This window comes from Somniosus microcephalus, chromosome 9, assembly GCF_052327205.1.
Source record: "Somniosus microcephalus isolate GS21.2 chromosome 9, FLI_Smic_1.0, whole genome shotgun sequence".
In the NCBI taxonomy this organism is placed as follows: Eukaryota; Metazoa; Chordata; class Chondrichthyes; order Squaliformes; family Somniosidae; genus Somniosus; species Somniosus microcephalus.
This window is the reverse complement of record NC_140995.1, coordinates 107437548-107461276: the sequence shown is the minus strand read 5'-3', so window position 1 is coordinate 107461276 and position 23729 is coordinate 107437548. Positions and strand designations below refer to the sequence as shown.

The window sequence follows — 23729 nt, the reverse complement described above, 5'->3', positions numbered from 1 at the left end:
TCCAGTTCTGACGAAAGGTCATCGACCTGAAACGTTAACTCTGTTTCTCTCTTCACAGATGCTGCCTGACCTGCTGAGTATTTCCAGCATTTTCTGTTTTTATTATCAATTATACTGTTTGTTTTTAGGTGACTAGTGAATCAACAATGTTCATTGGCTTCATGAAAATTTCTCTTACCTTCTCAGTCTCTGAATTATGGGGTCCTCTCGAAGACCCTCCCTTTTAATTTTAAAAATTGGTGAGTTTACTTCATTGGGCAAATATTTAAGTGATTCACTAAAAGAAAAGAAATCAAGTTACGTTATAGGTTGGGACTAAACACAATCACTAGACGCAGCCTAAATGCATCATGTTCCAATATTGTATAAGCACTTTGATGGCAGTTAAATAAGTGACCCTCATTTTGATATCACATTCAGAAAATATGGTGGGACAGAATATTGCACACTAGAATTGTTACTACAAATACAGCCACTCCACTGAGATCACATCAAGACAAAAACATAAGCACTTAGAGGGCTTTCAAACTACAGTATGTTGCTTTTTTCACCAGGGAACAAAGCAGCACAGATAACAAACCACAGATAAAAAGTCTTGTACAGTACAATATGTGAAAGCAAACCTGATTTTTCCCAACAACTCCCACTGCCCAAATACATAGAATTTACAGCACAGTAAACAGGCCAATCCGCACAACAGGCCTATGCGGTGGTTATGCTCCACATGAGAGGGAGTCTTAACTGTTTGCTAAAATCAAACTTGTTTGTTTCACATTTACTGTTTTTTTTATTGTACAACAGTACTTATACAACTCATCAATTACATAGTAAATCCATTACATTCATTGACCACAATAAGAAAACAAATAAAGCCTTGAGAACAGCTTTATGGTTAACAATATAAATGCAATGATAAATTTTACAAATGAATCAAATATTTACAGTACAAACGACCACTATTTTAATAAACCAAGAAAAAACCTGTATCACGCCAGTCCTACGGACATCGTTCACCCATTCAAATCGTTCAATCATCCGCTTGTTCATTCGTTCATTTGAGCGCAAGTTCCATCATGCGTGACATTTGTGTCTACATGCGTGCATGCATGCGTTCGTTCGTTCATTCGGTCGAATGTAAGTTCCATTGTGCATGCATGCATATCATTTGTGTCTGCAAGCATGCGTTCACTCGAGCGTTCGTTCGATCCAGAACCCAGCTGTCGAAGTACTCAAATTTCTTACCAATATAATTTTTTTTTTTCCCCCCCCCTTTCTTTTAATTTTCCCGTTAACTTATTTTTCTCCCTTTTATAAAACATACCATTTACTGGGCAATAATCTCAAAGTAAATTCCACATAGACACTAATTAACACCACAATGTACAAAGTCCCATAGCCTTATCAGAAATCAATTAAAGCTTCAAGTAGACAGCTTTCAACCAGAAAACCAGAAACAACGTCAACAAAACAAGTGAATACCAGTTCTACGCCAGTCCTATTGGTAATCTAATAACTCCTCGTTTTCACTTGATGTTGTCTAACCACATAATGTCATAATCCTTGTCCACGGTCTTCAACTTTTCCACGGAAAAGCAGCCAACCACTTTCTCAAATCCCGTAAAAAGACTGAATACTCAAATTTTCTTCTACTTGCTGTTATCGCTCACAGGACCCAACCATCAAAATATTAATTATTCCTTGCCAATATTACTTTGTTTTGTCTTTTATCTTCCTTTTTTTCCCACTTTTATTCCGTTCTCTTTTCCCATCTTATGGCCGCTCATGCGCCATGCTACAGATGGAAACATCCATCTTTCCTCCATCAAAATGGCGACGCACAAACCCGATCCCATCACCAAAACAAAGCCTCACAGCTGCCACCAGCCAGAGCAGATGGGGCCGCTGGAACTCATTCGGGCCAGAGACCGTTCTTCAACCTTAGAAACCATGTAGCACGCTCACCCACAGCATCTCCCGACTCCGCTTCAGCCGACCAGCCGCTCCGCCCCGGGCCCCCCGCCTAGGATCCTCCGTGCTGGGCCTCCCACCTAGGACACTCTCCTCTAGGTCTTCCACCCTGGGCCTTCCGCACTGGCATTCCCCGTGAGCAGCCGGGGTGTGGAGCAGCCCGTTCACACAGCACCAAGCAGAGCAGAGCTGAGCTGCTGAGAATCTCGCAGCCTGTGTGTCTCTCTCCACATTTACTGTGACTGTCTACTGTTTAAAATCTAAATTTCCCAGCTTTAAGCAGGGTTATAAAGGGATATACAAGGCCTACAATTCAGAGCAGCTGAAGGCAGTAAATTAGGGAAACTAGATTAAACTGGTTATACTGTAGCAGGGCTCAGCAAGCTCCTTTGTTTCAGGGTCTATAAAAACAGGCTTTGCAGTGCGATTTTGCACTGAGTGTGGTTTAAACAGAGTGCTGCGAGTTAGGTGAGGAGTGGAAGGAGGAGCTCCCCTGCTTCGCCTTTGTTTTTCCTAACTTTTCACCCTGTAGGAATTGGTTCTTACTTTACACCAAGGAAAGAGTCCGCGAGCGGGAGCAGTCAAACAACTGCGAGATCGCTAAAGTGACGTCACAACCGGGGAAGGAGCTGATTGGTAAGTAGGACCTGGTGAGTATTTCTACAGTCCAGTCATTAAAGTAAAAGTAAGGTCTCTAGTTTAGAGTAAGTAGTGTTTAAAGGGAAGTAAGGTCCCTAGTGTATTTAATATTCTTTAATTTAAAGGAAGTAAAGGGAGTAAATTAAAGGTAGGACATGGCAGGGCAGCTCGGCAGCGTGGAGTGCTCCTCCTGTGCTATGTGGGAAGTCAGGGACACTTCGGTGTCCAGGAAGTGTCTCCAGTTGCAGCTACTTGAAATCGGTGTTTCGGAGCTGGAGCTGCGGCTGGAGTCACTGTGGAGCATCCACGAAGCTGAGATCTTCGTGGATAGCATGTTTAACAAGGTGGTCACACCGCAGGTAAAGAGTGCACAGGCAGACAGGAAATGGGTGACCGCCAGACAGAGTAAAAGAACTAGGAAGGTAGTGCAGGAGTCCCCTGGGTCCATTTCCCTCTCCAACAGACTTTCCGTTTTGGATACTGCTGGGGGAGATAGTTTCTCAGGGGAATGCAGCAAGAGCCAAGTCTGTGGCACTACGAGTGGCTCAGCTGCACAGAAGGGGAGGAAAAAGAAAGAGTGGGAGAGCAATAGTGATAGGGGATTCTATCTTAAGGGGAACAGATGGACGTTTCTGTGGCCGCAGACGTGACTCCAGGATGGTATGTTGCCTCCCTAGTGCCAGGGTCAAGGATGGCACTGAACGGCTGCAGGGCATTCTGAAGGGGGAGGACGAACAGTCAGAGGTCGTGGTTCACATTGGTACCAACGACATGGGTAGAAAGAGGGATGAGGTCCTGCAACAAGAATTTAGGGAGCTAGGTAGCAGATTAAAAAGCAGGACCTCAAAGGTTGTAATCTCTGGATTACTCCCGGTGCCACGTGCTAGTGAGTATAGGAATAGGAGGATAGAGCAGATGAATGCATGGCTAAAGAGTTGGTGCAGGAGGGAGGGCTTTAGTTTCCTGGATCACTGGGTCTGCTTCTGGGGAAGGTGGGACCTGTACAAGTCGGGCGGGTTAAACCTGAACCGGAACAGGACCAACATCCTTGCGGGGAGGTTTGCTAGTACTGTTGGGGGGGTTTTAAACTAACTTGGCAGGGGGATGAGATACGGAGTGGAGCTATAGTAGGGGATGATGCACAGTCAAATATAGAGGAAAAAACAAGTCAGCCTGGAAGGCAGAGCAAATATGTAAAGGCACAAGGGAGTATGGCAAGGCTGGATGGCATTTATTTTAATGCAAGGAGTCTTGCAAGTAAGGCAGATGAATTGAAGGTGTTGTTGAACACATGGGAGTATGATATTGTTGCTATCACAGAGACATGGTTGAGGGAGGGGCAGGACTGGCAGCTCAATATTCCGGGGTATAGAATCTTCAGGCGAAACAGAGGGGGGTGTAAAAGAGGAGGGGGTGTCGCAATATTAATCAAGGAGTCAATTACTGCTGTAAAGAGGGATGATATCTTAGCAGGTTCCTCTAATGAGGCCATATGGGTAGAACTTAAAAACAAAAAGGGGGCAAGCACTTTGCTGGGAGTGTACTATAGGCCCCCAAACAGTCAGGGGGAGATAGAGGAACAGATATGTAGGCAAATCTCAGAGAAGTGTAGAAATAATAAGGTAATAATAGTAGGGGATTTCAACTTCTCCAATATTAACAGGGATAGTCAGTGTGAAAGGCTTAGAGAGCGCAGAATTCTTAAAGTGCATCCAGGAGAGCTTTTTCAGCCAGTATGTAGAAAGTCCTACAAGAGAGGGGGTGGTACTGGACCTAATTCTAGGGAATGTAGCCGGGCAAGTGGTAGAAGTGTCAGTAGGAGAGCATTTTGGTGACAGTGACCATAATTTGGTGAGATTTAAGGTAGTCATGGAAAAGGACAAAGATGGACCGGAACTAAAGGTTCTAAATTGGGGGGGGAAAGGCCTATTTTAATATGATACGGCAGGATCTGGCCAAAGTGGACTGGGATCCGCTACTTGTAGGAAAATCCACATCAGAGCAGTGGGAGTCTTTCAGAAAGGAAAGAGAGTACAACGCCAACATGTTCCCGTAAAGGTCAAGGGTAGGACCAACAAGCCCAGGGAACCCTGGATGTCAAGGGATATACGAGAATGGATTAAGAAAAAAAGGGAGGCTTTTGGCAGATACAAAGGACTAAAAACAGTGGAAGCCCTAGAGGAGTATAGAAAGTGCAGGGGGGTACTTTAATTAAAAAATTTTTTTTTTTTTTTAAATTAGGAGAGCGAAGAGGGGGAATGAATAAACACTGGTGGGCAAAATAAAGGAAAATCCCAAGGTGTTTTCTAAGTATATTAAGGGCAAGAGGATAACCAGGGAAAGAGTATGGCCCATTAGGGACCAAAGTGGCAATCTGTGTGTAGAGCCGGAAGATGTAGGTGAGGTTTTAAATGAATATTTTGCATCTGTGTTCACTATGGAGAAGGACGATGTAGACATAGAAATCAGGCAGGGGGATTGTGATATAGTTGAACAAATTAGTATTGAGGGGAGGAGGTACTAGCGGTTTTAGCGGGCTTAAAAGTGGATAAATCCCCAGGCCCAGACGAGATGTATCCCAGGCTGCTGTGTGAGGCAAGGGAAGCGATTGCAGGGGCTCTGACACAAATTTTCAGAACCTCTCTGGCCACAAGGGAGGTGCCAGAGGACTGGAGAACAGCTAACATAGTAGCATTATTCAAGAAGGGTAGTAGGGATAAACCAGCGAATTACAGGCCAGTGAGCCTAACATCAGTGGTAGGGAAATTATTGGAAAAAATTCTGAGGGGCAGAATTAGTCTCCACTTGGAGAGGCAAGGATTAATCAAGGATAGTCAGCATGGCTTTGTCAGGGGGAGATCATGTCTAGCCAATTTGATTGAATTTTTCGAGGGGGTGACTAGGTGTGTGGATGAGGGTAGTGCAGTTGATGTAGTCTACATGGACTTCAGTAAGGCTTTTGCCAAAGTCCCGCATGGGAGACTGGTCAAGAAGGTAAGAGCCCATGGGATCCAGAGCAATTTGGCACATTGGATCCAAAATTGGCTTAGTGGCAGGAGACAGAGGGTAATGGTCAAAGGTTTGTGTGACTGGAAGCCTGTGTCCAGTGGTGTACCGGATCGGTGCTGGGTCCTTTGCTGTTTGTAGTGTACATTAATGATTTAGATATGAATGTAGGAGGTATGATCAGTAAGTTCGCAGATGACACGAAAATTGGTGAAGTGGTAAATAGCAAGGAGGGAAGCCTCAGGAGACAGGACGATACAGACGGGTTGGTTAGATGGGCAGAACAGTGGCAAATGGAATTTAACCCTGAAAAGTGTGAGGTGATACATTTTGGGAGGTTAACAAGGCAAGGGAATACAGGAAACTTTCGTTTATCCGGAGGTTAAATGTCCAGAAAGCTCTATCTACCGGCAAAATTCAGGAGTCGGTTCAGATAATTTTTTTCTTTTCGTTGCTTCTTTTCTCCAGTCCTGGCTCTGCAAGCGTCTCTGTAGCTAAGTAACAGCTTCAGCTAGATGCTTGCAAGCTGCGCCGACTGTTTTGAAGCTGTTGCTAAGCAACAGGGTTTGTTGCTTCACACGGAGCTCTGAGCTCCGTATGTTTTAACATTAGCGCTGGTTTCTACGGCAGTTTTGATCTAACGGCACCAGCTTGGTCCCGTCGGTGCCGGATACCAGAAAGTTTCCTGTAAATGGTAGGACCCTAGGAAGGACAGAGGATCAGAGGGACCTTGGTGTGCATGTACATAGATCCCTGAAGGCAGCAGGACAGGTAAATAAGGTGGTTAAAAAGGCACATGGGATACTTGCCTTCATTAGCCAAGGCATAGAATAGAAGAGCAGGGAGGTTATGATGGAGCTGTACTAAACGCTAGTTAGGCCACAGCTGGAATACTGTGTGCAGTTCTGGTCGCCACACTATAGGAAGGATGTGATTGCATTGGAGAGGGTGCAGAGGAGATTCACCAGGAGTTTACCTGGGCTGGAGCGCTTCAGCTATGAAGAGAGACTGGACAGGCTGGGGTTGTTTTCCTTAGAGCACTGAGGGGGGACCTGATTGAGGTGTACAAAATTATGAGGGGCACAAAATTATGAGGGGCATAGATAGAGTAGATAGAAAGGAACTTTTCCCCTCAGTAGAGGGGTCAATAACCAGGGGGCATAGTTTCAAGGTAAGGGGCAGGAGATTTAGAGGGGATTGGAGAAAAAACCTTTTCACCCAGAGGGTGGTTGGAATCTGGAACTCACTGCCTGAAAGGGTGGTAGAGGCAGGAAACCTCAACATTCAAGAAGCATTTAGATGAGCACTTTAAACGCCATAGCATACAAGACTACGGACCAAGTGCTGGAAAATGGGATTAGAATAGACAGGGCTTGATGGCCGGCGCGGACACGATGGGTCGAAGGGCCTCTTTCTGTGCTGTATGATTCTATGAGCCTCCTCCCACCTTACTTCATATAACCCATCAACATAGCCTTCAATTCCTTTCTCCCTCATGTACTTATCTAGCTTCACCTTAAATGCATCTATACTATTCGCCTCAACCATTCCATGTGGTAGCACGTTTCACATTCTAACCGCTCTGAGTAAAGAAGTTTCTCCTGAATTCCTTATTGGATTTATTAGTGACTATCTTATATTTATGGCATGTGTAGGGGCTGTTCCATCTCCAACTTTTTCCAGTTCTGACGAAGGGCCATCGACCTGAAACGTTAACTCTGTTTCTCTCTCCACAGATGCTGCCTGACCTGCTGAGTATTTCCAGCATTTTCTGTTTTTATTTCAGATTTCCAGATTTTGTGTTATATTTATGGCCCCTAGTTTTGCACTCCTTCACAAGTGGAAACGTCTTCTCTACATTTACCCTATCCAACCCCTTCATAATTTTAATGACCTCGATCAGCTCAACTCTCTGTCTTCTCTTTTGTAGAGAAAAGTGCCCCAATCTGTCCTGAGAGTTGTACCCTCTTAGCTCTGGTATCAACCATGTAAATCTTTTTTGTACTATCTTCAGTGCTTCTATATCCTTTTTGTAATATTGAGGCCAGAACTGTACACAGAAACATCAAAAAGGCAACCTGGTAAGTGATAAGCAAAAGTGAATTGGGTTGACTAATCTTCCTCTTTGCCCTCTTATGGATAGCTGAAGTAATTTCTATTTGGGAATTTACCAGATACAAGAGTGACACTTTTTTTTTAAATGAGTCCTCCCTAATTGGCACAGCTGAGATTGGATATGGGACATGTGAACGGTCGACAAGAGCCCACTTTCTATCAACAGGATACAAAACTTGAATTTACTAATGAAGAAAAGGGAACTCTGTGAAACAGTGAATTAACACACGGAGACTGAAAATATGTGGCCCTTCTGGCACACTTCCACTGTAATTTTGGTGGGATTGCAGCGGACAGGTCACAAATTAGGTGGGGACCTGGATATGCCAGGTGCCAGCCTTGTGTCGGGGAATCTATGGGACCTTATAAGTGGTGGAGTTTCAATCCGCACCTTATAAGGCCATTGCGTAGGAGTGGGATTCCCAAAGCCAGAACACGTCCCCACCCTCTCAATCAGAAAGCAGTGATTTGTCTGGTGAGATCAGGCACTCCATGCTACTGAATGGTGGTTGTAAGGCCCTTGAAGAAATTAGGGTATGCACAATTTTTTAAAACTTTATATTTATCAAGTCAGCAGAAGTTCCCATGAGCACATCCCAGCGCTTATGTGCTGGGATGAGTGCTTATCTCATGTTGGCCTTTATCTCAAAGGTGTTTGAATTCCAAAGTAAGGAAAGTGATGCTTCAGTTGTACAGAGCTTGGTCAGGTCTCATCTGGAGTGCACTATTCAGTTTTGGGCACCAATCCTCAGGAATTTATATATTGGCTTTGGAGGGAGTACAGCACAGATTCACCAGAATGATATCAGGCTTAGAGAGTTAAATTATGAGGACAAGTTGCATAAACTTGGCTGCTATTCCCTTGAGTTTGGAAGGTTTAAGGAGTGATCTAATTAAGGTGTTTAAAATGATAAATGGAGGTGGGGAGCTTAAAGTGGGGCCAGAGGCCCAAAGCAGAAACTAGAATCAAGGCACAAAGAGGAATGCGGAGGGGAAAGCCCAAATGTAAAACTTCTTTCTTTACCTTTACCGACATGGCTCATGTTAGCTGCTCCACAGTGACACTCTGTGGTCGGAGCCTGTAACTGCATCCAGGCTCATATGGTGTTACTAAATTAGTGTTACTAATGTTAACAATGTTTACAACAAAAACCCTATCACAGCCCCACCTGCAGGATTAGCAGGTATTGCAAGTAAATCTAATGTAAAGGTGCCTTAAAAACTGTTGACAATGGGGTTCTCAATGCATTTTGAAATCAAATATTGTGACCCACCTACAATTTTTAAATGCATAGATAAACAACAACTTGTATTTACATAGATAGACAGATGCCTTTTTGTTAATGTATCAGTACCAGTTCTCAGTCCAAGCCCCAAGTTTACAAAGAAGTGATTTGATAGCTGTAACACATCACATGGAGTTTCCTGTCAACAAGAATAAAAAGTAAAGCTACTATTACCTTTGAGAAAGAAAACTCCAGTCCTGCATTGAAGGCATCCAATTTGGAAATACCCATGGGGAGTGATGCTCCTCTCGACTGTTGAACAAAAACATAAAACAATTATTGGCCCGGAATTTGCAGTCGCGTTTGCCGTCATTCCGCCTTTGGAATTGACCGCAACTTGATTTGGCGCATGCGGAAATCCCGAAGTTGCGGTCAGTCATTGACAGCTCCTCCACAGGCTGCGCTGTGCCACCATCCCCCAGAGCCGGCAATCTGTGTAATCAGCCAAATCATTGAAAGTGGCAAAAACTCTGGCTCTTCCACAGTAAGTACGCTGTTAACTTCCCCACTAAAAATTAGACCCAAAGGGATTGGGTGTAACTGGGGTATTAACAGCGTATTGCCTGCTAAACAAATGTTAAGGGCCTGGAAAACTAATTTTAATTTTGTGCAGTGTGAAATTTGTCAATTTAATAAAAATTAACATTTTTAAGAAACTTTTCAAAAACTTGTTTTTTAAAGTTTGTCCATCTTTATTTCAGGTTTGCCTTTTCCCCCACGTGTGAGCCCCAATCTTTCTTTTGCTCGCTCTAACTATTTAAAAAAGTTAGAATTTTTAAGGGCTTACTCATTTCCTTGCTCGCAGTCTGTGAGAATTCTGCTTTTTGATTGGCTGCTTAGACAACCTGTTGACATCACAGCAGCTCGCACAAGGGGATCCCCACTACAGTCCGTTGATTTGAATTGAAGGTTGGAAACCCAAAGTTCTCGACATGGGGATTGAGAGATCCTTGTACGAAGCGTACTTCGGGGCCAGCAACGAACATTTTCGCTTCACTGCTGGCTGCAAATTCCGGGCCATTGTATTTAGTTCAGTTATGTGCTTTCGTATAGTGACAATATGTGCATTGTCAATATAAGAAAGGAGATCACGGAGCTATGGGATTTTTTAATTTCAAACATTTAGACTATCTGCTCAGTTACCTCACCCAACTCCTCTCTTGACCCAATCCTTCCCTGACTCCCCATAGCTTCTCCCCTATTTACTCTCACCAGTCTTATCTCCTGACCACACATATCTTTCCTTTCCCCAATTTTCATCTTTAATGACTCCCTTTACACATAAACCATTTCCCTCTCCTTCAAAACTGCCATCACCTGCCTCCTCAAAATGCCTACCTCTAGACCGCTCCAAATATTGGTCCCATATTTAACCGCCCTTTACTCGAAGGTCCACAAATGAGTCATCCACACCCACCTACATGCTCACATCTGCCACAATTTCCATTTGAATCCCTCAAGTCTGATTTCCACCCTGCAGTATCCAGACCGTCCTGCTCCAAGTAATAAATTACATCCTTTCTGACTGTTACCATAAATACGTGAACCCTCCTTATTCTCCTCAGCTTCCTCACTTTGTAACACATGATCAACCACTTCATCCTCCTCCACCGCTTCTCCGCCGTGGTCCAATTCCACAGACTACCCTTGCTTGGTTCCACTCCCATCTGTCCTGACAAACCTCCAGCAATGAAAGAAAAAAAGACTTGTATTTCTATAGCGCCTTTCACAACCACCGGACGTCCCAAAGTGCTTAACAGCCAATTAAGTAGTCATAGAGTCATAACGGCACAGAAGGAGGCCATTCGGCCCATCGAGTCTGTGCCGGCTCTCTGTAGAGCAATCGAGTCAGTCCCATTCCCCCGCAATTTTATTTCCCTCAAGTGCCTGTCCAGTCTCCCCTTGAAAACATTGAGCTTGTCCACTTCCACCACTTCCGTCGGCAGCGAGTTCCCAGGTCCTCACCACTCGCTGCGTAAAAAAGTTTTCCCTCACATCCCCCATGATTCTCTTGCCCAAAACCTTAAATCTATGTCCCCTAGTCCTTGTACCATCAACTAGTGGGAACAGCTTTTCCCTGTCTAGCCTATCCAAACCCGTCATAATCTTGTACCTCTATCAAATCACCCCTCAACCTCCTTTGCTCTAATGAAAACAAATCCAGCTTCTCCAACCTGTCCTTGTAGCTAAGATCCCCAATTCCCAGAACCATTCTGGTAAATCTCCTCTGCACCCTCTCAAGGGCCTTTACATCCTTCCTAAAGTGTGGTGGCCAGAACTGGATGCAATACTCCAGTTGTGGCCTAACCAGCGCTTTATAAAGATTCAGCATAACTTCTCTACTTTTGTACTCAATACCTCTATTTATGAAACCCAAGATCCCATATGCTTTGCTAACCACTCAATATGTCCTGCCACCTTCAGGGGCCTATGCACATTAACTCCCAGGTCCCTCTGTCCCTGCACATTCTTTAAAACTGTGCCATTAAGTGTATATTGCCTCTCCCTGTTCCTTCTACCAAAATGCATCACCTCACACTTCTCTATTAAATTCCATCTGCCATTTGTCTGCCCATTCTGCTAGCCTTTCTATGTCCTGTTGCAGTCCTTTGGTATCATCCTCGCTTTTGCCACACCCCAAGTTTGGTGTCATCGGCAAATTTAGAAATTCTACTATGTATTCCAATATCCAGGTCATTTATATATCTCAAAAAAAGAAGTGGCCCCAGCACTGACCCTTGGGGAACACCAGTGTCTACCATCCTCCAGTCTGAAAAACAGCCATTTACCACAACTCGCTGTTTTCTGTCCTTAAGCCAATTCCTTATCCAAGCTGCCACTGACCCACCTATTCCATGAGCCTCAATTTTGTTAACCAGCCTTCTATGTGGTACTTTGTCAAATGCATTCCAAAAATCCATGTAGACAACATCCATTACATTCCCTTCATCGATCCTCCGTTACTTAATCAAAAAATTAAATTAGATTAGTCAAACATGATCTGCCTTTTACAAATCCATATTGGCACTCCTTAACTAGCTTAAACCTTTCCAAGTACCAGTTAATTTTTTCCTTGATTATCGTTTCTAACACTTTACCTATCACTGCTGTTAAACTGACTGGCCTGTAGTTGCTAGGATTGTCCTTACACACTTTCTTGAACAATGGTGTCACATTTGCCACTTTCCAATCCTCAGGCACCTCCCCCGCATCTAGGGAAGATTGGAAAATTATGGCAAGCCCTTCCGCTATCTCCTCCCACAATTCCCTTGGCAACCTGGGATGCAAGACATTTGGACCAGGCGACTTATCCACTCTAAGCAAACCCAGCCTTTCCAGTACATCAATTTTCACCCCTTCCATTGCTTCTACCTTTTCCACTGCTACCGATATTTTGTCAGCATCCACCTCCTTGGTAAACAGCGATACAAAGTACTCATTGAGTATTCTAGCCTGGTCCTGTGCCTCTAAGCATATATCACCTTTGTCGCTAATAGGCCCCACCCCGCCTCTTCGTTCGGAGCTACTAAAACAGCGGGAGCCCAGGAGAGCGCGAGAGTTCGGAGCTACTAAAACAGCGGGAGCCCAGGAGAACGCGCGAGTTCGAAGCTACAAAAACAGCGGGAGCCCAGGAGAGCGCGCGAGTTCGGAGCTACAAAAACAGCAGGAGCCCAGGAGAGAGAGAGAGAGAGAGTTCGGAGTTACAAAAACAGCGGGAGCCCAGGAGAGAGCGAGAGTTCGGAGCTACAAAAACAGCGGGAGCCCAGGAGAGAGCGAGAGTTCGGAGCTACAAAAACAGCGGGAGCCCAGGAGAGAGCGAAAGTTCGGAGCTACAAAAACAGCGGGAGCCCAGGAGAGAGCGAGAGTTCGGAGCTACAAAAACAGCGGGAGCCCAGGAGAGAGCGAGAGCGAGAGTTCGGAGCTACAAAAACAGCGGGAGCCCAGGAGAGAGCGAGAGTTCAGAGTTACAAAAACAGCGGGAGCCCAGGAGAGCGCGAGAGTTCGGAGCTACTAAAACAGCGGGAGCCCAGGAGAGCGCGCGAGTTCGAAGCTACAAAAACAGCGGGAGCCCAGGAGAGAGCGAGAGTTCGGAGCTACAAAAACAGCAGGAACCCAGGAGAGAGCGAGAGTTCGGAGCTACAAAAACAGCGGGAGCCCAGGAGAGAGCGAGAGTTCGGAGCTACAAAAACAGCGGGAGCCCAGGAGAGCGCGAGAGTTCGGAGCTACAAAAACAGCGGGAGCCCAGGAGAGAGCGAGAGTTTGGAGCTACAAAAACAGCGGGAGCCCAGGAGAGCGCGAGAGTTCGGAGCTACAAAAACAGCAGGAGCCCAGGAGAGAGCGAGAGTTCGGAGCTACAAAAACAGCGGGAGCCCAGGAGAGAGCGAGAGTTCGGAGCTACAAAAACAGCGGGAGCCCAGGAGAGAGCGAGAGTTCGGAGCTACAAAAACAGCGGGAGCCCAGGAGAGAGAGAGAGTTCGGAGCTACAAAAACAGCGGGAGCCCAGGAGAGCGCGAGAGTTCGGAGCTACAAAAACAGCGGGAGCCCAGGAGAGAGCGAGAGTTCGGAGCTACAAAAACAGCGGGAGCCCAGGAGAGAGCGAGAGTTCGGAGCTACAAAAACAGCGGGAGCCCAGGAGAGAGCGAGAGTTCGGAGCTACAAAAACAGCGGGAGCCCAGGAGAGAGAGAGAGTTCGGAGCTACAAAAACAGCGGGAGCCCAGGAGAGAGCGAGAGTTCGGAGCTACAAAAACAGCGGGAGCCCAGGAGAGAGCGAGAGTTCGGAGCTACAAAAACAGCGGGAGCCCAGGAGAGAGCGAGAGTTCGGAGCTACAAAAACAGCGGGAGCCCAGGAGAGAGCGAGAGTTCGGAGCTACAAAAACAGCGGGAGCCCAGGAGAGCGCGAGAGTTCGGAGCTACAAAAACAGCGGGAGCCCAGGAGAGAGCGAGAGTTCGGAGCTACAAAAACAGCGGGAGCCCAGGAGAGAGCGAGAGTTCGGAGCTACAAAAACAGCGGGAGCCCAGGAGAGAGCGAGAGTTCGGAGCTACAAAAACAGCGGGAGCCCAGGAGAGAGAGAGAGTTCGGAGCTACAAAAACAGCGGGAGCCCAGGAGAGAGCGAGAGTTCGGAGCTACAAAAACAGCGGGAGCCCACGGGAGCGGCTACAACAGACCGGTGAGTGTAAAGAAGTAAAAAGTAATCGAAGTGTGACATCACCAGAAATCAGGCAAGTGATTGGTTGGTGAGTATTTCTATATTTCTCGCTTTTTTCCCCAAATTTGGGCGTCTAAATTTAAGTGCCTTGGTGTAAATTAAAAGATATACGTGTTCCAAATTTTAAAACTAAATTAATTAATTGAGATGGGAGACCAGGCAATGTGTTGTTGTTGTAGCATGTGGGAGCTGGTGGACACCATGGAGGTCCAAGGCGCCCACATCTGCAGCAAATATTGGCTGCTCGAGGAACTTCGGCTCAGAGTTAATGAGCTGGAGTCCAAGATTCAGACACTGCGACATTAGAGAGGGGGAGCGTTACCTGGACACTAAGTTCCTGGAGGCAGTCACACCCACTAGAGTAATTACTTCCAATTTGGCCCATGGTCAGGGACAGGAGGGTGTGACTACAAGCGAGGCAGGTATTGGGATCCAGGAGGTAGTAATGGAGGAGCCTCAGCCCTTGGCCTTGTCTAACAGGTACGAGATTCTTGCTCCCTGTGTGGACGAGGGCAGGGACTGCAGGGGGGGTGGGGGAAAGAGCAATCTGACCACAGCACCGTGGTACAGGGAGCCATTCAAGGGGAGGGGGGGGGGGGGGGGGGGGGGAGTAAAAAGAAATACTGTAGTGATAGGGGATAGTATAGTTAGGGGGATAGATACTGTTCTCTGCAGCAGAGAGCGTCAGTCCCGAAGGCCGTGTTGCCTGCCAGGGGTTAAGGACATCTCCTCTGGGCTGGAGAGAAACTTGGAGTGGGAGGGGGAGGATCCAGTTGTCATGGTCCACGTAGGCACCAATGACATAGGTAGGACAAAGAAAGAGGTTCTGCTGAGAGAGTATGCGCAGCTAGGGGCGAAATTAAAAAGCAGAACCACAAAGATAATAATCTCTGGATTACTACCCGAGCCACGAGCGAACTTGCATAGGGTAAATAGTGGGGGGGTATCCAGGTGAGCGGTAAATTAAAAAGTCAATGAGAAATGAGAAAGCAATAGAGCAGGATAGAGATGGGGGAAATAATAACCAGAGTGTGACATGAAGGGACAGAATGTTTAAAAGTAAGATTGCAACAGAAAATGGGGCCAAAACAAGGAGGAATGGTAAAAAGACAAAGTTAAAAGCTCTATATCTGAATGCACGCAGCATTCGTAACAACATAGATGAGTTGATGGCACAAATAGATACAAATGGATATGATCTGATCGCCATTTCAGAGACGTGGTTGCGAGGTGATCAGGGCTGGGAACTGAATATTCCAGGGTATTTGACAATTCGGAAGGATAGACAGAAAGGAAAGGGAGGTGGGGTGGCTTTGTTGGTAAAGGATGGGATCAGTGCAGTGGTGTGAAGTGATATTGGCTCAGAAGATCAAGGTGTAGAATCGGTTTGGGTGGAGATAAAAAAAATAATAAAGGGAAAAAGTCTCTGGTGGGCGTAGTCTACAGACCCCCGAACAGTAGCAATACTGTTGGACAGGGTACAAATCAACAAATAATGGAGGCCTGTAAAAAAAGGTATGGTAATAATCATGGGTGATTTTAATCTCCATATTGATTGGACAAATCAAATTGGCCATGGTAGCCTTGAGGAGGAGTTCATAGAGTACATCCGGGATGGTTTCCTGGAACAGTGTGTAATGGAACCAACCAGGGAGCAGGCTATCTTAGATCTGGTACTGTGTAATGAGACAGAATTAATAAATTATCTCATAGTAAAGGATCCTCTAGGAAAAAGTGATCATAGCATGGCTGAATTTCAAATTCAGTTGGAGGGTGAGAAAGTTGTATCTCAAACCAGTGTCCTGATCTTAAACAAAGGCAATTACAGTGGCATGAACTAGCTAAAGTGGACTGGAAAAATAAATTAAAGAGTAAGACAGTTGAAATGCAGTGGCGGACATTTAAGGAGATATTTCATAACTCTCAACAAAAATATATTCCAGTGAGAAAGAAAGATTTTGAGAGAGGGGAGCACCATCCGTGGCTAACTAAGGAAGTAAAGGATGGTATCAAATTGAAAACTGAGGCATACAATGTTGCCAAGATTGGTGGAAGACCAGAGGATTGGGAATTTTTTAAAAAACCAGCAAAGGATGACTAAAAAAAATAAGAGAGCGAAGATGAATTATGAGAGTAAACTGGCAAGAAACATTAAAACAGATAGCAAGAGCTTCTGCAGGTATATAAAAAGGAAGAGGGTAGCTAAAGTAAACATTGGTCCCTTAGAGGATGAGACTGGGGAATTAATAATGGGGAATGGGGAAATGGCAGAGACTGAACAAATATTTTGTATCTGTCTTCATGGTAAAAGACACTAACAACATCCCAATAATGGATAATCAAGGGGCCACAATTGTAGTGTATGTACCTTTAAGAGGAACTATGTTTTTGAAGCCCTTGTATACTGTAGTACCAGTAGTGACCACTCGGGTATATAAGCCTGTGTAGCGTCTTGTGTTGTTAGTTCACCTCCAGACTTTGTTCAGTAAACACTTGTTAAATCAACTCCTGCATTCCGTGTCTCCATTAACACACGGATCCAACAGTGGCGACGAGTTAGAAACGAACTTACCTGCAATTCGGCAGCACCTCAAGGGGATCGATTCCTCAGACGAAGGTCGAAGCCAGAAAAAAAAAAAAATTACTCGAAGAAACTTGAAAACGAGGGCCAGGCTTGGTCTCCAGTCTGTGGTTTCCCCAGCTAAACAGGCTGGTGGCAGGTAGTGCACTGATCCTTCCTGGGCTGCGGCGGGCTAGAGCTCGATCGGGTGGCTCTGCAACAGGGCCGGGCAGCGAGTCGGGAAGCAGAAGAAAAAAAGAGGGTGGAGCACTCAGGGCGCGGCCGGTGCTGCAAAGCAGGTCGGCGTTCGGACCGAGCAGAGGGAGGGGAAAGTCCCAGAGGGTCCGCTCCACGACGGGAACGGTTCTCCAAGTAACGGAGAAACTACTGAAGCGATATATAAAAAAAATAGAAATACCGCGAAAAGCTGCAGGTCGCAACGGGAACCGCGGAGAACAGCGTTGGCAGCAGCGGCAGCGGCGGGAAAGCGCGGGAGGCGCCATCTTAACTCGGCGGGGAAGAAAGAAAAGTGCGGGAAGCGCCATTTTAGATTTTCAAGATGCCGAAGACTGGCAATATTACTGCTTTCGATAGTGATATAGAAGATTGGACCACATATGTGAAAAGAGTGGAGGTATACTGCAAGGCGAATGAAGTAGCGGATGATAAAAAGGCATTGGTACTTCTAAATCTGATGGGCGCAAGGACATACGGGCTGTTACGAAACTTGATCACTCCAGCCAAACCGATGGACAAGAATTTTAAGGAGATTGTTGATACCTTACAGGAGCACTTAAACCCAACACCGCTGCTGATAGCGGAACGATTCAAATTCTTCAGGAGGAATCAGCACAAGAATGAAAGTAACGCTGATTACCTCACCGAATTACGAAAGCTGTCAAAGCACTGCCAATTCAGGGCAGGACTGGCGGATTCTCTACGAGACAAATTCGTCTGCGGTCTCCTAAGCGAAGGAACACAGAAAAGACTACTTTCTGAGAAAGATTTGACACTGGACCAGGCTTTCAGTGTGGCTGTATCATACGAAGCAGCAGCAAGAGGAGCTGCAGATACAGCAAAAGCCACAGGACTTCGGCACCCATGAAATGACACGGGGTTTCGAGAGATGTTATCGCTGCGGCAGATCCACCCATGACCAGAAGGACTGCTGGTTCAAGGACAAAGCATGCAGGCAACGCGGAAAGATGGGACACATTGCACGTGTATGCAGATCTGGAAAGAAATCCGCTGACAGTAAAAAGGTCAATAAGGAAAAGTACAGAAAGGTACAAATGATGACGGACAGTAGCTCCGAAGACCAGAAGAGCGATAGCGACTCCGGAAACAAGAGACTAAGCTGTCTCAAATTACATAATGTAATTGCCAAAGAAGATTACCAGACCATTTGGGTTACCCTCACGATAGCTGGGTCCCCAGTCAAAATGGAGCTAGATACAGGATCAGCTCTGACCGTCATGAGTCGACGGGATTACGAGCGGCTATTTCCGCATATACCTTTGAAAGACACATCCATTGTCTTGAAGACATATACGGGGCAGAAAGTATACCCCAGAGGGAAAATAAGGGTGCCTGTTGTATACAACGGCAAGGAAATACAGAAGTTGTATTTATACGTTCTGCAAGATGGTGGTCCGATGGTGGTCCACCGTTGTTGGGACGTGAATGGATCAGAAAGATATGTTTAGACTGGCACTCCATTCAGGCACTGACGGTGACCAGTAAGAAAAAAAACGATGATGACGTCATACCTGGACGATTAAAAGAAATCTTGGCTAACGCCAAAGAAGTGTTTCAACAGGAACTAGGAACCCTGAAAGGCGCCACCGCCTCAATAAAAGTGGAAGATGCGGCAATTCCCAAGTTTTTTTAAGGCAAGGCCGGTGCCATACGCAATTCGTCCAGCCGTCGAGGCAGAGCTGGAGAATTTGGAAACAGCAGGCGTGTTATCCAAGGTAGATTGGAGCGAGTGGGCAACACCCATCGTCCCGGTCATGAAGAAAACGTTGAATAATGATAAATCTGAAGAACAGAGAAAAGTTCGCATCTGTGGGGACTTCAAGGTGACTGTAAACCCGGTTCTTCACACGGTACAGTATCCTCTTCCGAGGATAGAAGATATTTTCGCCTCACTATCCGGAGGGAAACGTTTCACCAAAATTGACTTAGCACAGGCATATCTGCAGATGGAGGTTGAGGAGGCCTCTAAAAAGTATCTCACGATAAACACACACAAAGGCCTGTACCAGTACAATCGACTGGTTTTCGGAGTGGCATCAGCTCCGGCTATCTGGCAAAGAGCTATGGAGCAAGTCCTGCAAGGGATTCCGGGGACTCAATGCTACCTAGACGACATCCTTGCAATAGGAGAAAACGACAACGAGCACCTTGCCAACTTGGAGCAGGTACTCACGAGGCTGAAAGAACGGGGCCTACGAGCAAATCGCCCCAAATGCGAATGTTTCCAGAAACAAATATCATATTGTGGCCATGTAATTAACGAAGAAGGGTTGCATAAGTCACCTGAAAAAATTGAAGCGGTCGTAAAGGCCCCAGCGCCTGAAAATGTCTCACAATTAAGGTCGTTCCTGGGATTAGTAAATCACTATCATAAATTTTTAACCAAACTTGTCGACGGTTCTGCACCCGCTTAACGCACTGCTACAAACGGGAGCAGTTTGGAAATGGAGCGTAAGACTGTAAACGTGCCTTCCATAAATGCAAAGGCTTGATCACGTCCAGGGAAGTGTTGGCTCATTACAACCCATCACTGCCAATCAGACTGGCGTGCGATGCATCCCCTTACGGCGTGGGAGCGGTATTATCGCATAGATTCCCTGATGGCTCGGAGCGGCCGATAGCTTTTGCGTCACGCTCATTGAACTCAGCTGAGCGTAACTATGCCCAAATCGACAGGGAGGCACTCAGCCTGGTGTGGGGGGTGAAGAAATTCAACCATTACCTACACGGACAAAAGTTTACCTTGTTGACTGACCATCAACCCCTCGTCTCCATATTCAACCCTAAAAAGGGCGTTCCCATTATGACAGCGCAAAGGCTACAGAGGTGGTCCCTTTTCCTAGGGGCACACCAATATGACAGAGTACAAAGGAACAAAACAGCATGGGAATGCTGACGGGTTATCGCGCCTACCGTTGCCAACGGTGGAAGAGGCGCCTACAATGGACCCAGTGGAGATATTCCACTCGACCATAGTGGAATGTTTACCGGTGACAAATTCTACCATTGAAAAGGAAACACGAAATGACCCGACTCTCTCACGAGTCTACGATTTAACGGTGAAGGGATGGCCAGCACATGGCGAACCACTGTTACCAGCATTCTCGCAAAGAGGAGAACAGCTGTCAGTGTGCCGAGGAACCTTGATGTGTGGATCCAGAGTGGTGATTCCACCCAAACTCCAGGATAAAGTGCTAAAGGAGCTTCACGAGGGGCATCTGGGTGGAGTGAAAAAGAAGAACTTAGCCAGAGCGTTTGTGTGGTGGCCAGGTATCGATGGAGACATCGAAGAAATGACCAAGAGCTGTCTAGGATGCCAGAAGGTCCAAAACGCCCCACCACAAGCCCCTCTACATCCATGGGAGTGGCCCTCATCTCCATGGCAAAGGGTACATATCGACTTTGCTGGTCCATTTATGGACTCAATGTTCTTAATCGCGGTGGATGCACACTCCAAGTGGCCGGAGGTAATAAAGATGTCCTCCACCACCACGGAAAAAACCATCACAGTATTAAGGACCATATTCGCCAGGAATGGGCTGCCTGAACAGATCTGTTCTGATAATGGACCGCAATTTGTATCCGAAGAATTCAGGAAGTTCTTAAAAAACAATGGGGTTAAGCACTACACGTCCGCCCCATACCATCCCACCAATGGATTGGCTGAAAGGTTTGTCCAGACCTTCAAGAAGGCCATAAAGGCCATGGGTAATGAAGACATAAATCTACAACATAAGGTAGATAACTTCTTGTTTGCGTACAGGAATGCAACACACGTGGTTACAAACCAAACCCCCGCCATGATGTTTTTCAATAGAAGACTAAGATGCCAGCTGGATTTGGTCAAGCCAAACGTCAGAAGGGACGTAGAGAACCGGCAATTTCAAAGCATGAATGAAAGGCCAACTAGAACCTTCCAGATAGGTCAACCAGTTTTGGCCCGGGACTACCGTACCGAGAAATGGCAGCCTGGAACTATTTGCACACGACTAGGACCGCTGATGTATACCGTGGACATTGGAGAAAGCATAATAAGGCGCCATGCTGACCAGATCATAGAGTCATCCGAAAAAGGACAACCTACACCACAACTCTATACGCCTAGTGATGAAGCAGAGATACCCATAGTATCTACCTCCGATCCGGTGATACTGGAACCAGATGAACCCGACACTAGCATTGAAGCCGAATCGACCTTGCCAAAAGAACCTACTACACCACTGAGGCGTTATCCAGAACGAGTCAGGAAGCCTCCAGAGAGACTGAATTTGTAATTGATTAACTTCAGCAAATGTGTATATTATTGTTCTTGTAAAAATGTTATTTAATGATTACTTAAAATGTTATGTACTATTTATCTAAAAGGGGAGGAATTGTAGTGTATGTACCTTTAAGAGGAACTATGTTTTTGAAGCCCTTGTATACTGTAGTACCAGTAGTGACCACTCGGGTATATAAGCCTGTGTAGTGTCTTGTGTTGTTAGTTCACCTCCAGACTTTGTTCAGTAAACACTTGTTTATTCAACTCCTGCATTCCGTGTCTCCATTAACACACGGATCTAACAACAGGGAGGGGGGGGGGGGGGGGAAGTAAAGACAATCACTATCACAATAGTACTTGGTAAAATAATGGGACCGAAAGATGACAAGTCCCCTGGACCAGATGGCCTGCATCCCAGGATCTTAAAAGAAGTGGCTGCAGAGATAGTGGATGCATTGGTTGCAATATACCAAAATTCCGTGGACTCTGGAGAGGTTCCAGCGGATTGGAAAACCGTAAATGTAACACCCCTATTTAAGAAAGGAGGGAGACAGAAAGCAGGAAACTATAGACCAGTGAGCCTAACATCTGTCGTTGGGAAAATGCTGGAGTCCTTCATTAAGGAAGCAGTAGCAGGGCATTTGGAAAATCATAATGCAGTCAAGCAGAGTCAGCAAGGTTTTATGAAAGGGAAATCATGTTTAACAAATTTGCTGGAGTTCTTTGAGGAGGTAACGAGCAGGGTGGACAAAGGTGAACCAGTGGATGTGGTGTATTTAGATTACCAGAAGGCATTCGATAAGGTGCCACATAAAAGGTTACTGCATAAGATAAGAGCTCACGGAATTGGGGGTAATATATTAGCATGGATGGATAGAGAATTGGCTAACTAACAGAAAGCAGAGTCGGGATAAATGGGTCATTTTCTGGTTGGCAAACGGTAACTAGTGGGGTGCCACAGGGATCGGTGCTGGGGCCTCACCTATTTACAATCTACATTAATGACTTGGATGAAGGGACCGAGTGTAATGTAGCCAAGTTTGCGGATGATACAAAGATGGGTGGGAAAGCAAGTTGTGCAGAGGACTCAAAGAACCTGCAAAGGGATATAGACAGGCTACGTGAGTGAGCAAACATTTAGCAGATGGAGTATAATGTGGGAAAGTGCGAGGTTATACACTTTGGCAGGAAAAATAAAAAAGCCAATTATTATTTAAATGGAGAGAGATTACACAATGCTACAGTTCAGATGGACCTGGGGGTCCTTGTGCATGAAACAAAAAGTTAGCATGCAGGTACAGCAAGTAATCAAAAAGGCAAATAAAATGTTGGCCTTTATTTCAATGGGGTTGGAGTATAAAAGCAGGGAAGTCCCGCTACAGCTGTATTGGTGAGACCACACCTTGAGTACTGCGTACAGTTTTGGTGTCCTTATTTAGGGAAGGTTCTACTTGCATTGGAGGCAGTTCACAGACAATTCACTAGGTTAATTCCAGAGATGAGGGGGTTGACTTATGAAGGTTGAGTCTATACTCATTGGAATTTAGAAGAATGAGAGGTGATCTGAGGGGGCTCGACAAGGTAGATGCAGAGAGAATGTTTCCCCTCGTGGGGAAATCTAGAACGCGGGGGCACAGTTTTAGAATAAAGGGTCTCCCTTTTAGAACTGAGATGAGGAGGAATTTCTTCTGAGGTTTGTAAATCTGTGGAATTCTCTGCCCCAGAGAGCTGTGGAGGCTCGGTCATTAAATACATTTAAGGTGGAGATAAACAAATGTTTGCAAGATAAGGGAGTGAAGGATTATGGGGAGCGGGCGGGGATGTGGCTTTGAGGCCAAGATCAGCCATGATCTTATTGAATGGCGGATCAGGCTCGAGGGGCCAAGTGGCCTATTCCTGCTCCTATTTCTTATGTTACGTTCTTACTACCCGCTTACTGTTTTAAGATTTTTGGGTTTCCCTTTTATGTTAACCACCATTCTACTCTCATATTCTCTCTTTGCCAACCTTATTTTCATCTTCACTTCCCCTCTCAACTTATTGTATTTGGTCTGGTTCTCCCTTGAAGAATTCACCTGACATGCATCATACACCCTCTTTTTTTGTTTCATCAACTTCTCTATCTCCCTCGTCATCCAAGGAGCCCTTGCTTTGGTTCCCTTACCCATCCCTTGTTGGAATGTACCTAGCCTATACTTGCAACATCTCCTCCTTAAAGATCACTCATTGTTCCGTTACAGTTTTTCCTGTCAGTCTTTAGTTCCATTTTACCCTGGCTAGATCTTTTCGCATCCCATTGAAGTTAGCCCTATTCCAGGTTAGACGTTCCACTCTAGAATGTTCCTTGCTCCTCTCCATTGCTAATCTAAATCTTATGATACGATGATCACTCGTACTCAAGTGTTCTCCCACAGACACTTGGTCGAC

The 23729-nt window shown here is 45.8% G+C and overlaps 1 protein-coding gene across 3 annotated transcripts in view; it reads right to left on the bottom strand.

Annotated features, from left to right (window-relative positions):
* gtf3c2 (general transcription factor IIIC, polypeptide 2, beta) overlaps positions 1-23729 on the bottom strand; it is a 165645-nt gene that overhangs the window by 115017 nt on the left and 26899 nt on the right. For 2 of the 3 annotated variants that reach the window (XM_085996965.1, XM_085996963.1), the window contains exons 5-6: positions 9189-9266; positions 179-277 (exon numbers count right to left, since the gene is read on the bottom strand). In XM_085996965.1, the coding sequence (XP_085853091.1) occupies positions 179-277; positions 9189-9266 (177 nt within the window). The remainder of the gene's footprint in view (positions 1-178; positions 278-9188; positions 9267-23729) is intronic. The other variant, XM_085996964.1, reaches the window with a different exon arrangement.